At 39.9% G+C, this 14,181-nt stretch overlaps 1 protein-coding gene across 1 annotated transcript in view; it reads right to left on the minus strand.

Moving 5' to 3' along the window:
- Positions 1 to 13,912, minus strand: part of COL11A1 (collagen type XI alpha 1 chain) — a 146,073-nt gene extending 132,161 nt beyond the window's left edge. Inside the window, exons 1-4 of the mRNA XM_035902871.1 lie at positions 13,906 to 13,912; positions 12,887 to 13,054; positions 7,849 to 8,062; positions 5,250 to 5,412 (exon numbers count right to left, since the gene is read on the minus strand). Of these exons, the coding sequence (XP_035758764.1) occupies positions 5,250 to 5,412; positions 7,849 to 8,062; positions 12,887 to 13,054; positions 13,906 to 13,912 (552 nt within the window). The remainder of the gene's footprint in view (positions 1 to 5,249; positions 5,413 to 7,848; positions 8,063 to 12,886; positions 13,055 to 13,905) is intronic.
- Positions 13,913 to 14,181: the final 269 nt, after the last annotated feature.

A 14,181-nucleotide genomic window follows, 5' to 3' on the forward strand; every position in this document is an offset into this window, starting at 1 on the left:
ATCTGCATAAAGACTCTGTCAGTTATTGCCTTATTATAAAAAACCTGTTGTGTTGTTCACACCAAGAGCGCTAAATGAGGAGTGACAAATCCTTAAAGCTGGCAAAGAATAAAAAGATCCCTGTTATTTATCAAACATTTAAGCTAAAAACATATTTCAATGGAAACAATTCAAAATTCTTTTACTAGGTGCCATGTACCAGCATCTGACCGATTTCTTTTTTTTTTCCCTTTCAATTTTTGTAGGCTATTGTAGGAATTCTCTTCCTTGCAGCAAGCACTGACAAACCAGCCCTACTTGCATTATGTTTTTGAAAACACAGCAGAGATTAATTTCAAGTCACACATGTAAAAGTTTGAGGTATATCGTGTCAGTCTTTCACTAACAAGCATTTACAAATTAGTCCCACTGATATCGATAGACCCACTCAGGGAGCAAGTGCTTAGCAGGTAAATGAAGGTCTCCCAATTCAGAAGTTGGCGATAATAGTTTCTAGACAGCATATTTCTATTATTTTAAGGCACATTCACAGTTTATGATTTCCTTCTCAAGCATTTGATGTACCTGAGGCTTAATGCTTGCTTGTATTCAATATCTTGTTTGTGACATCATATCGATTTCCATATTAAATGAGCACGATGTCATCAAATCTCAGTTCAGCACTTATATTCAGGAATGAGCAGCAGGCAATTCCACATTAGAATTTCCTCATCCAAAAGACAACCACCACCACCCCCCAAGATTTGGAAAAGACTGAAGCTAATTATTTTCTTGCTTTTAAAGCTAAACCAGAAGATCTTGCCAACAGCATCGCTAAAAAATGCCTCTCGGCTTTAGCAGCAGCAGGTAAACGTGCTAAGGAATATTACCTTTGTTAAGTATACAAAAATAGCGAATTAGGTAGTCATTTATCCTCCTCGTAGGACACTGATCAACCCTTTCCTTCTTCCAGTGGCAATCTCCCTGATCTCTGGACTCCCAGTATGCTTACTTACTCAGAAATTATTGACCATCAGCACAGGGAAGTTACATTAAAGCAGTCATGTCAAACTAATTAAAATGTACGCATTTAAAATTTCCCAGCGTACTAAAGCATACTGTTGTGTTAGCAATTGCCAGGCTGCCAGATCCAGAACAAAGGTGGGAGAAGTGCCTAGAAAACAGGCTTTAATATTAAGAACAGAAAAAAAGAAAAGGAAATAGCCAAGAATTTAATCTCATTAAATGGTGTTGTATTGCAAATTTAAAATAACATAGAAACAAAGAAGAATATTTGGTCCACTGTGATGCAGCACTGATTTAAAATAAGCGTGAACTATTCCTCATCGGAGCAATATTTATTCTGAGGACTCTAAATGAATGGTCCATGCAAATATGTTAGAGCAATATGACTGAAGAAGTCTTTTTTTTACCAAAGATACAATCAAGTCGCCAGGTCAGGATAACATCACCTAATAATACCTATTTCTGACTCATGTGCGTACGCGAGAATTGTCAGCGGTTTAGATGTACTCCCTAAGGGAACGGGAACATATGATGTGTCTGGGTGTTGGCAGCGCTGATTCTGACAGTGCTGAGCTCAGCTTTCAATGGCAATGAATGACCTTAACGATGCAATTGGGGTTTGTGCAGTTGTGTACGAATGGGTTCAGGACCAGAAGAAACCCTGGCACCTTCACCTTGTCAGTGACTGAAGCCTACGACTTCATTGCACAATGCTACAGATTCACTATTTCCATATTTTGAATTCCCATTCACTTTGAGGAGACTGAAGAGTGCTCCGCAGTTCCTGCGATCAAATCATTGGCTTACTATGGCTAAAAGCATCATTATTACCCAAGAGAAAACAGCCTTCGTGGTGCACGGGTGCAATATGCTGGGAATTCCCACAGCTCGCTCTACACTTAGGTATTTCTTTTTATGTGCTTCCTACATGCAAGCTAATAAAGGCATACCAGAAGTCTGTCTTACACAGTTTTAAGTCTTGAACACTTAAATCTAGTGTCATGTCTAAGTTCAGTTCTGGCATTTCCTGCACATAGAATAAGACACGTTGTGTGATGTGTGGTCTCAAGATAGAGCAGGGTTCAGAGCACAGAAACAGTACCAAGGAGGGCCATGGAACCACCAAACGTCACTCTGTGCTACCAGGAATGGGAGAAACAGAATATTTAAGGTGCAACCAGGAGGCTCTCAAGCAGGAGACAAATTTCAGCCCCAAACTTTAGAAATTGTAGCAGCAGTAGCTAAAGGATGGGTAAAGTCTTGCTGATGAAATAAAAAGAATGATGTTTAGGGAGTACAAACACATGAAAAACTCAGAAAGAATGAGATTAGGTTTTGCTTGGCCAGACTTTGGAGGACACGTATCGTTAAAACCGTGTATGGCACAGTATTTTGTTTAAACTTTGAGGGACATTCTAATTGCCTGTTTTCAACACGCACATTTCTAGCTAAAGATACAAATAACTGAACATAGGGATAAAGGTACCCGTGGTACCTGTACAGTAAGAGAGGAAGCAGAAACCCAAAAGAAATGACTGTAAGCTTCTAATTTAAATAAGACACTTCAGACTAGATCTAACCACCACCTCCCGCAGCAATTAAAAGAACGTGATGGTTTTCTCTGAATAAAGCAAGAGAAAAGGGGTGCAATCAGTTAAGTAAAGAAACCTCAACACTGAAGGGACACAGGAACGTACAGTGGTGTTACAAATGGTAGAAATGTTGCTGTTCTCAGTGCTGAACGTTAAGATTCAACCTGTAAGCTGACTTTAGACAGCTGCACGATTTCTTTGCATGTCCAGAGAAGGGCAGCGGAGCTGGGGAGGGGTCTGGAGCCCCAGGCTGCTGGGGAGCGGCTGGGGGAGCTGGGGGGGTTCAGCCTGGAGCAGAGGAGGCTGAGGGGAGCCCTCATCGCTCCCTACAACTGCCTGAGAGGAGGGGGGAGCCGGGGGGGGCGGGCTCTGCTCCCAGGGAAGGGGCGATGGGACGAGGGGCACCGGCCTCAAGTTGTGCCAGGGCAGGGTGAGGTTGGCCATGGGGAACAATTCCTTCCCCTTGGGGCTGTCAGGCACTGGAAGGGGCTGCCCAGGGAAGGGGTCGAGTCCCCAGCCCGTGGACTTGGCAGTGCTAGGTTAACGGTTGGGCTTGATCTTAAGGGTCTTTTCCAACCTAAACGATTCTACTTTATGTTTCTTCTGTGAGTCCAAAGCCATCATTCTTCTTAGGGGGTCTCCGCTGGAACTAAAGCACTGACTTGCCACGTCCATCTAGGAGATTTCAGCAAAAAATCTGACAAAGAGTGGAAGGAATTGTATATACGCTGCAAAAGGTACGGATGGAGGCAACTATCACTGAGGAGGAACTGCTGGAGTAGGAATGATCTTGCCTTAAAATAGTAACTTATGACACGAAGTTTCATCTTTCTTTCCAAGTGGCTAATAACCTTTTAACAGAGAAGTGACATAGCAGGACATTTTCAGAGCTATCATTTTATTTACCCCTTAGGTAGCCTGCGGTCCTTCTGCATTCCCACGGGAATGGTCTTCATCTCTCTTTAACAAAATTTTTTGGAGGATTTAATATTTAAAACTCTTTAAAATATAGAGGACAGATACAATACCTTAACAGCCAACAATTCCAGAGATGAGAGGCCCCTAGCGTACTTCTCTTTTATTCAATGGTACTTAATGCAAATAATTAAATCAAATACCTCCCTTCATGTACACGCCATCGAACACTACTTATTTTCCAACAGCCACGTGCCATCATTTCAGCACCTCTGAAACTGCAGACAGGTCTTTTTACTTAGCAATTGCGCTGAGTAAAACAAACCAAACACCAGTGTTCAATTAGCGTGCGCTTCCCTCCTTGATGACTTTTAAAATGGTTACAAACTTTGCAAGCACAGGCCGGGGCCTGTTGCCTTGGTTTCTATTAGAATCAAAAATCACATGTAAAAAACTAACAAAAGAGCAGTTTATCTACTTTCATTGCATTTTTTTGCTGAATTCTTTTTACTTAGGCATATTAATACTGCACATATTTTGGCAATTTATTGCCAAATACAAAACTGTGGGACTTGGTTTCTGACCTAAAGAAATACAAATGAAAATTTAAAGTAATTATTCCATGTGGAGACCAAAAATCCTTGTCCTACCCCAGATGAGGCACCTGTGGGATTCATTCTCAGATGAAGAACAATGTCCCTTAGATGTGCAAACTGTACTGGGGACTACAGGCAAGTTAGGCTGTGAATACCAAACGCATCACACTGCTTGTTGACCCATTAAAATCATGCCAGAAATGACCCCATTCAAAAGCCTCCCATTTCGGCATGTCCATGGAAATGAAACATAACAATGGCACAGTGCTACGCTCAAAATTCGTATTTCCCCTTTTGATACCTATGCAGCTTCTCAAGCATACGTTCTGCTTAAAGCTAGGATTACCACTCGGACATTTATGGAGCACACATGTCCTGTATACAAAGTAAGTTAAGTACTGATCTGCATTTTCTTATTTTTCAGTTTTCATTTAAAATTTGACAGTTTTGACTGTTGTATAACAATAGCATAAAAGAAACTCAGTAGGTAGATTTGGAGAAGCTTCATTATTAGCCTGTAAAAATAGTTGTTGACATAAGGATTCTACCTAGAAAGGCCTCATGATTGGCAGTCACATACTTCCTTAGAGGCATTTTACCCTTCCTATATGTACTTCTTGGCCAGTAAATGATGGAAACATATATGTCCTTATTGCCAAAGTATGTTCCAGTTACTGGAAAGAGTAATAAGTGGGATAAACAATAGAAGGGATTCATATTACTCAGAAAACTTTCCAGGTCCTTCTCCCCCTCTCTCAAATACTGTTAGCATGCACAAATATCTGCAAATGTTTAAGAGGGACAGAACCAAAATGATTCAGTATCATACTACTCAACTTTCCCAGATTAATTCACCTAAATATCTCTGGTATCTTGATATTAGGCAGAAAGACAAAAAAAGCAAGCCCCTTCCAGACACCACATAATCTAAAGAACAGAAAAATGCATCATGTCTTCCAGCAAGAGAGACACTTCCCTGTTTTACTTCTCTTATTTCAGCCCAGCCTAACAACTTCTATAAGTTGTTATACCAGCTTGTGCCCTAAAAAAATTTATTCTGATACACATTAAGCACTTCACTGAACAACAACAACAAAAATAAATCATCACTCAATTCCATTTGTTCAGTATTGATTTGTACCTCAAAAACTTCTTCATCCAGGATCCTGGTTCCAAAGACAGTGATGCCATTGGTGTCCACAACTGTTTTGTCACTTCTTTCAAGTGGTTTTGTAGTTTTTTTGTTACAGTCAACAATCATCGTAACACTTTTTTTCTCCACACTAATAGCTACTCGATGCCACCTATTAAAAAAACCAAACAAACATAAACCTGCTGTAATTTATGTTTTTAAAATCAGGTCATTGTGTTCTTATCAAGACAGTTTATTGCAGATTGTGCACCAGTCAAGTCACAAACACCATTTTAAATGTCTCCATTCATTCCCTTCTTTCGTACATACACAAATGTACACAACGTTTTGCCTATTCACTATGTAACTTCCCCTAGTCCAAAGGGATCTGATCCATAGCTCATTGTGAATACCCTCTGTAAGATAAAGCTCACGATGACCTTCTCTGAAGCTTTACCCAGAGAACGTGGGTAAACTCAAATGAGAAGCGAGTGCACTGTTTACATTTTATTAGATTGAACAATCTGACAGCAGATTTTATTTTTAGGAATGTATTTGATTTTCCCAACTACTTAAGGAATTACCTGTGCAAGTGTTTAATCCAGCAGTTTATTCTTTAGTGCTTACATTTTACTATTTCTCTGTGATTAATCACCAAAATGTTACCATGTTCTTTTGCTTATCTGCATGCATCCCATAGCTACAGACATTTTTCAAAGATGTACCACAGTTCCAACGTAGATGCTTTTCCAGATATGTATTCTTACAAATGCTTGCCAATATTGCTGCAACGATAGCTTTGCCTACTTAAATATTCACCCAAAAGTGAATGAAGTGATTCAGAATACTGACAAGTGGTTTCATTTTAAAGACATTTGAGATAAAGTTTTGTACAATTTGCCCAACGGTACCATGTTCTTCAGGAGACGCTATCACCATGACAGACCGCAGTCATTTAGTGAGCCCCTCTGCTATGACAACTTAAACATCCAAGAGCAAGAGCAAGCCACTCTGTAGTCTAACATGGAGCAAAACATCAAAGAATCTTTGCTAGACCAGGGCAAAAAGCATCAAGTATGTCACAGTAGTGACTGGCAAGAGGAAGGCTGGAATCAAATTATTTTAGTTGGCATTTGTGGCACTAAGGTTGTCTAAATCAGAGAGACAGCTTAGATCATCGTTACAAAGAGCTTCTGTATATCAAAAGGAACACCTCGAAGCTAATGGAATCTGACTGCTAAACAGTATCACTGAGCCAGAACTCTAATTCCGTGTTTTCTCTGGAACGCTGTTGAACATTATCACTATAAAAACAAACTGTCCATGCCTCCTCAGGCACATTACACTGTTTACACTTTTTAAATATATCTCATTTTGAGATGAAGATTGTTGTCCTAGATCCTTCATGAAATAGCTGAGTCAGAAGAAAATTGTCAGGCTCTCTTTTGAAAGCGCGGAGAAGCTGAAAGCGTGAAGACAGCTCGCTGTGGATGGGATTGACTCCAGTTGATTTAGAAGTTGTATAGTCTCACTGCAGGAAATTGTACCAACCAAGTTCATTTTGATTTCTTCATTTTTATGAGTTTCTCAACATTCGGGGTGAAATTCTTAAATCCATGTCAAAGCTTTGTTATTTAGAGGAAGGCAATGGGAAAAAAAAAAAAGTTTGCTGCTTTATTTTATCACTCCTTCTGCTAGGAAAACACAGCAGGTTTAGGTTTCATGGTATAATTCCATTCTCTGGCAATAGAAGGGCTAGAAGACACTTTTTTTTTTTCATCCTTTATTGCTTTATAAACATATTTCATTATATTTGAATTTTTGCCCTTCCTTCTCTACCAATTTGTTTTCTTTTGCTTTAATAACGTTTCATTCTGTGCATCTCTGCAGACTGCGGCTGCTCTTCCTGGACTGCAGCACAATAAATAAAAAGCCTTTGCGAGAATGAATGTGCAGTTACAAGCACTAGAATGACATTCCCAGAGAAAGACATCTTGTCTGCAAAGGGAAGTTAGGTACAAAAACTTAACAACCGCATTAATTACGCAGTAGGTGTTTGAGGTGAATTGCCTTTACCGAGGGTGCAGCTAAGTCCTGGCAGCGCTTCAGATTAATTGTCCAGTTTATTCTTCCCCGATTTCCTTATGGATAGATATCTGAAACCATCTTATTTATCTACTGTTTTGGTTCAGGATAGAATCCTATGCTGTCTTGTCAACTTCTCTTCACTCTGCCTCTCCCCTTCAAATGGGCAAGACAGTGAGCCTATTCCTCGAGTCTGTTTGAAAACAGAGTTTCTTTCTATATTGCACAGGAAGAATCTTCATAGGTTTAGTTTTGGTGGGTTTAACTCCTATGACTATTTCTTCACCCTTGATTTCTAGCAGTGGCAAATAAGAAAGGTGGTCTGGCTTCATCTGCAGCTGTATTTGAAGCTGGAACTGGATTCTGTTGCAAAGGTTCTCTGATTTTGTACCACCAGCAGTCCAGCCAGCTGGAAACTGTGTTACTGATTTATTTAAATATTTGAGATAGCTGTTTGTAAAGACCATAAGCACCTGTACAGTGCTCTGTGGTATTACTTTTCATCTCAAAATTTAACACTTACTTGCCATCAGCAATGTTGACTGTTCTGAAAAGAGGATAGTCTTCTGGGGCAGGTTTTCCATTTTGGTCTTCAAACAGGAAGACAGGGGATCGACCAACTTCAACACCTACTTGCTGAATTCCTTGCTCGTTGTAGATAGACAGAAGGAAGGACTGGATACCCTTTTTAGGTTTTACTGTCATTAATATTGAAAAATCTTCTGGAAAATCTCCACCTGTAAGCAAAGCGATACATACAGGCATAAATTCAGAAAAGATGAAGCCATTCTTTAAACATTTATGTTTTTCTATAAGCACAGAGGATCCCGCACACAAACTGTTGGGTTTTTTTAATTCTCCAAAAGGAATACTTTAAAAAATTACACTAGAAAAATGTATCTATTTTTTTCTTTCTGATCTTGCTTTAATTCCTGAAAGACATACATACCTTAATGATTCTTAAAAACATGACTTGTAAACCTATTGTGAATTTACGTTATAATACAATGTACGCAAGAACCATGGCAGTTCCACATTTGTTATTTTTTCTATTCACCTTCTTTTAGCAGTCTTCTAATTTAGGAGCGTGCACTACAATTTCACTCAACAAAATAAGTCTCTGTATTACAGCAAATATGTTCCCAGGCACTCCATCTCCCCTGATAACCACTTCTTTTAGTTTCTCTCTCACAATTAATATTCGAGTCTTTCTAGAATAATATCGTGCCTAACACTGAAAAAAATACATAGCTAGTTTCATTTCATAGGAGATTTAGGCAAAAATCAACGCAAGTTTTCTTTTCATTTATTCCCTGATAGTTTATCTTCGAAGTAGAAACTATGTATCAATCATTGTTGCAAACTTTACAACTAAAAACAAACAAAATTAAAAGTGGATACAAGTTGTTTATAAAAGAAGGACTGAGGTTTCTGCTCAGTACTGCTCTTGTTGAATCTGGTGGTAAATCTGCACGTCACTTGATGTGAAAATCTGTTAGGCTTAACATCAAAAGAAGGGCAAGACTGGGATTCTAAAATTCAGAATATACATTGGATCCATGTGGCTTCAGCTGCAATTTGCAAGAAATGAAAGACATAAAGGGATTAGAATCTAGTCATAACGTTGGCAAAAATGAATGTAACTGCACCTGTGTGTGCATGAGAGGGGGTAAAATGCTCTTAAACATTTTAATAATACAGTAAGTTTTAATAAAATAAGTTACATTTTTGTAAAGAATAGATGTATGTAAGACTTCGACATGAAAAGCTGATTTAGGAATCGCTTCTTCCAACGGAGAAAATAGAAGATTGTTTCCAAGACAGATCTTGTGGGAAAACTCTTTCGGGATTCTACGGAGCCTTCCGTGAAGGGAAGCTCTTGATGCCATTAACTCTTTAGTTACAATATGAAAACAAAATGCATAAAATCTTCATTGCTCTTTAAATGACATACTACTCCCCTAAAACAGAAAATCCCTGGTCTTACATTTATTATATTGTCTGCTGCAATGTTGTTTTATTGGGCTTTCTACCACCTTTTTAACTTTTCTTGTAGAAGGTTGTTGAAACACTGCAGTAACATAGACCGCTTCAGGGCTTGGGCTGACATCTTACTTTGAAGGGATCAAAGCCCAATAAATAGGAAGCATTTCATTTGCTCTGCTGAGCCTTTGGTCAAGCTTTTTAAAGACAAAGCAAAGCTGCTAGTTTACAGATTAAATTAAACTGTACGTTATACCTTTTAATGTCAGAGTAAACAGATGACAAAAAAAAGGAAAAGGTGACTGTCAATGAAGGCCAAAGAACCGGGCTCCCCGGTTCAAGAAAGATGAGGAACTCCTAGAGAGAGTCCAGGGGAGGGCAACAAGGATGATGAGGGGACTGGGGCATCTCCCCTACGAGGAAAGGCTGAAGGAGCTTGTTCAGCCTGGAGAAGAGAAGGCTGAGAGGGGATCTCATCAATACCTACAAATATCTCAAGGGTGGGGGTCACAAGGACGGAGCCAGACTCTTCTCAGTGGTGCCCAGCACCAGGACAAGGGGCAATGGGCACAAACTGAAGCACAAGAGGTTCCAGTTGAACGGGAGGAAAAATTTCTTGACTGTGAGGGTGCCCGAGCCCTGGCCCAGGCTGCCCAGGGGGGCTGTGGAGTCTCCTTCTCTGGAGATCTTCAACCCCCGCCTGGACACTGTCCTGTGTAACATGCTCTAGGTGAGCCTGCTTTAGCAGGAGGGTTGGACTAGATGATCTCCCGAGGGCCCTTCCAACCCTTGCCATTCTGGGATTCTGTGAAATGATTTGGAAAGCCCTGAACGCTTGCTCTGTCTGCGTTGTTAATCTGAAAAATACGTTGCAAATGCTTAAGGCAGGCGGCACCGACTGGGCTAGCGTGGGCATGTGCTCTTCAAACAGATAACGTCCTGTGAAAACAAACCTGCGAGCTTTCTAGGAAAGGTGACTGGAAAAGAGTCACGTGCCTCAGCTCAGTAGTTTCTGTTATCACTGCTATGACAATATTTGCAAATGCTTTATCCTGCACCTACACCATGTAAGTAAACTTCCTCCAAACACAGTTTTGATTGAAAAAGTCAAAAAATGAACAACATTCTAACATGTAAAACTTCATGTGTTGCTATGCACATGTAGTTCTTCCACACACATTTGGAATAGTTATCAAAGTCTTTTTGACTACTTCTAAATTTCTTGTTTATTGGTATGGTTCTATTTGAACAAAAAGAACAATTGGAGGGAAAACTGCTAGAAAAATCTTTGTATCTGGGTTGCCATTCCTGCCATTCCTTCACGCTTTTGTAAAAGATGAAGAATAAGAGCATAGAAAGAAACAGTACAATGAAAATCTAAGCAGTTTTCTTTGCAATTGTAAGCTGCCTTCCAGTCAGTGCAATCACTGCCTATCCTATTCTGGGAAGTTGGTAAATATTATTAGATCCATTTTTAAAGGATGGATGTGCTGATGCTCCCGGCTTTTGTGATTCACAGCTCCCTTTGAGCTACAGCAGCTAAAAGGGACCTGTGCTTCCTGCCGAGTTCTAGGAGTTGGATGGAAGCAAGCGTAGGATGCATTGCAACTTCTATCGTTTAGCTACAACGATGTCTCACAACTCGGTCCTGTCGTGGATACCTTCCGTAGCCTTTCCACTACTATAGAGCACTAAGAAAAGGGACATGATCGCTCAAATATCTTTAAGAATAATCTCTGAAAAAGACGGATTCCTTGTGGCGGGGAGAGGACGCCTGTTCTGCAAGATTCAAAAGGAAGCAATTACCATAATCGCCTCAAAAAAACCCGTTTCTAGGTTCTTGACTGAAGTAGAGGATAGCATGACATTTTCCTGTACTAAGCAAAGTTTTGGGGTGGCTTCTTTTTATACTGTGAGAGAGCAATGCTTTTTACTTGTCTCCTGCACACAGAAGTGTTGTAACAGATGGGTAAAATCAAACTCATTCCAGTTGTAAAGCAGAAATTGAAAGCATTAATAAGAGGAGTACCTAAATTAGGGCAGTCAAAGGCTATAGAAATTTAGATGTCAGCCAACAACATGAGGTACTTGTTTGTTCTGGCATTCAAGAATCATGTGAAGAGTGCAGCTGCCAGATCTCTTTATGCTACGGTTTGGTTCATGAGCAAGTCAACCCAAGCTCTCAGATGTGCAGCTCTGGACTCCCAGGCTTTGATTCAACAGAAGGTGTTAGTACTGTTCTAAACTTTAAAAAACATCCAAGTCAGTTTAATCTTCTGTCCAGTTGTATTTGAATGCTCACCTGAAGTTTTCTGTTGCACCACCTGGCCTCAATGACGCACATTGTAAAACTCAGAATATAAGGGTGCCAACTTACCACACCGTGCAACTTGTGCAGTTTTTCAGTACCATGTATCCGTTTCACATTTTTTAAAGCAAGAGCAGCCCATTTTCTGCTAACCTTACTTAGGTGAAGTAGTAATTAGTTACACCCGTAGTCACACAAGGCATTACAGACTGTAACGTGCCACAAGGGAATGGTATTTTCAGCTGGATAGCCCTGTTAACTCTCTGCCACTTCGTAGAGAGGATATATTAAAAACTGAAAAACTGTGTTAAAAAACATAAGTATTATATCTGTAGTGAATTTTGCTTTGGTCATCTTCCATGAATAAAAAAGTAATCTGATGAGTTAAGGGAACACATGAGTTAGGAAACAGCTATACACAGTTCAAGCTGTGTTGTTCTGGGAACCCAGTATTACTACAAAACAAGGTATGTTTCTCCCTTTTATAGAGCTTGGATGACATCTATACGACTGCTGCTTTGAAAGACAAAAAAAAATAATATTTTTCTTTGCCAACATCTAATCTGTATGTTTATAGACAGGCATGTTCAAACTCTGCATGATGTATCAAAGCCAAAAAGTTACGTGTTCCACAATTTTGTTTGTTAATACTCTTACTATCATTTTCCTCAACAGTTTGGGTCAAGTGACAGCAAAATAATGGAACAAAATTCTCTCCTCGGCATCCAAAGAATCTTTTCCAAAATGTGATTATTTCATTTTAGAGCAATTTGAGAGAAGATGGAGTCACATTACCTGCTATCCACAACAAGCCTTGTTTAGTCCCCCAAATACCCAGATACTCCTAGGTAATTCTTACCAGATGGTACTTCTGGGAACGATTTTGCAATGGCCAACCACAACTCACTTCTACCACAGCGGCATTACTCCAGGAAGTTCTGCTTTTAGATGGACTACTGAAACTGGAGGAAACTTGCCAAAGCCAACAAATAAGCTTTCCCTTGGCTAGCACCACGAAAGAACAGGTAATGGGACTTATGGGCCAATTCTGCCAGTGACACAGAATTTGATGAAGAGCTTTGTGACTGAAGGCAATAAAACCCGATTCATTCCGTGGATAAAGAGCACGTCCTGTCATTCGTATGCAGGCCCAGCTCTAGGGATAACAGAAGTGTTTTGTGGTACCGATGATGGGCTACACGCCGTGCTTGAGATACCACAAAAGCATCACAGTAAGATGATTTACCACAGTAAATCCTGACCGCCTTACCTGGGTACAGCTGCTTTGTTGGGGCACTCAGCTGTGCACTTTTCGAAACTCTGTAGGCGACATCCGATCCTTTTGAATCCCTTCTGTTTGTGCAAAATCCTGCTGTTCTTGATACTCCTTCTGGTGAATTGTGAAATTCTAATGCTTTTAGCACATCAACGGGTTCAGCTGACAAAGAAAAAAAAAAACCCAACAAAAAGAATTACTCATCTTGTATCTCTACAGCATGCAGCCTCTAAAAAGGGTATCACTTTCACTGCAAAAGCGTATGTGTAATCATAGCAGTAGCTGCGTCCTGTTTTGATTTATTGCAGATTACTCTTATACCAGAATATTATTTTAACAGGATTATGTATTTGAAGTATATAAGAGTTCATCCCAGCCAATGGAATTGTTATGATCACATTTTCAAACTACTTGAGTACACACTGAAAATCAGAGTTTCCCAAACAGTGAGGACCTCGGTGATCGAAACTTGCAACACTTTTAATGAGCAACTTCTAAGAAGTGGAGCTGATTTTAAAAGTTTGCACAAGAGTTTCAGAAACAGTCAGCTACTAATAGCCTGCTATGAGAAGCTCATCTGTTGCTAACACTAAAATATATTCTGATTATGTATGACTGCTTTCTCAGACGCAAAGTGATAAGGAAGAAGCTAACCTCGTTTCTCATCCAGTTAGAGGAAGAAAAATGTACCTGCTTTGCCTGCAGGAGCAAATGGGCTGAATCACAGCCTTTCATTACTCCCAAGTTAAAATTCAAATGGACTTTTGTGCTTTAGAGCCCAAGTACAATCAGGTCGCATTTATGCACGGTGTCTAAGAATTTAAAGTTGAAATCCAGAGCTGCTACTGCACTGATATTGATACAAAATTATTTTCATATATATATGTGTGTGTATATATACATATATGTAAAAGCCAACAACAAAACTCTATAAGAAGCTCACCATGGCGAAAGGGCCCAGTACTGAATGGACAAGCACTTCAACAGAGGCAGTGAGAACCTCGTTCACCTACTGCGCATCTTTTCTCTTAGAGAAAACTAAGGTGTTCATTCTCATGATCCCTACAGATCATGGCTTCACTAATTTCATTTTTTGAGTGGAAACAGATTTTTCAACAGGCCCTTTTTCACTGGGACTATTCTGCAGTTTCTATGTTGGCAAACGGATAACCACTTTATCTAGAAAGGCAAAGGTTTACAGGACCTTCGCTGTTAAAGCTGAGAAAGGTGTTTGGTAAATCTGACCCTTCTTCATGTCTTTGAGCTGCACGGTGGCATTAACTGTACCT

This window comes from Egretta garzetta, unplaced genomic scaffold (assembly GCF_000687185.1).
Source record: "Egretta garzetta isolate BGI_Z169 unplaced genomic scaffold, ASM68718v1 scaffold149, whole genome shotgun sequence".
NCBI classification, from domain to species: Eukaryota; Metazoa; Chordata; class Aves; order Pelecaniformes; family Ardeidae; genus Egretta; species Egretta garzetta.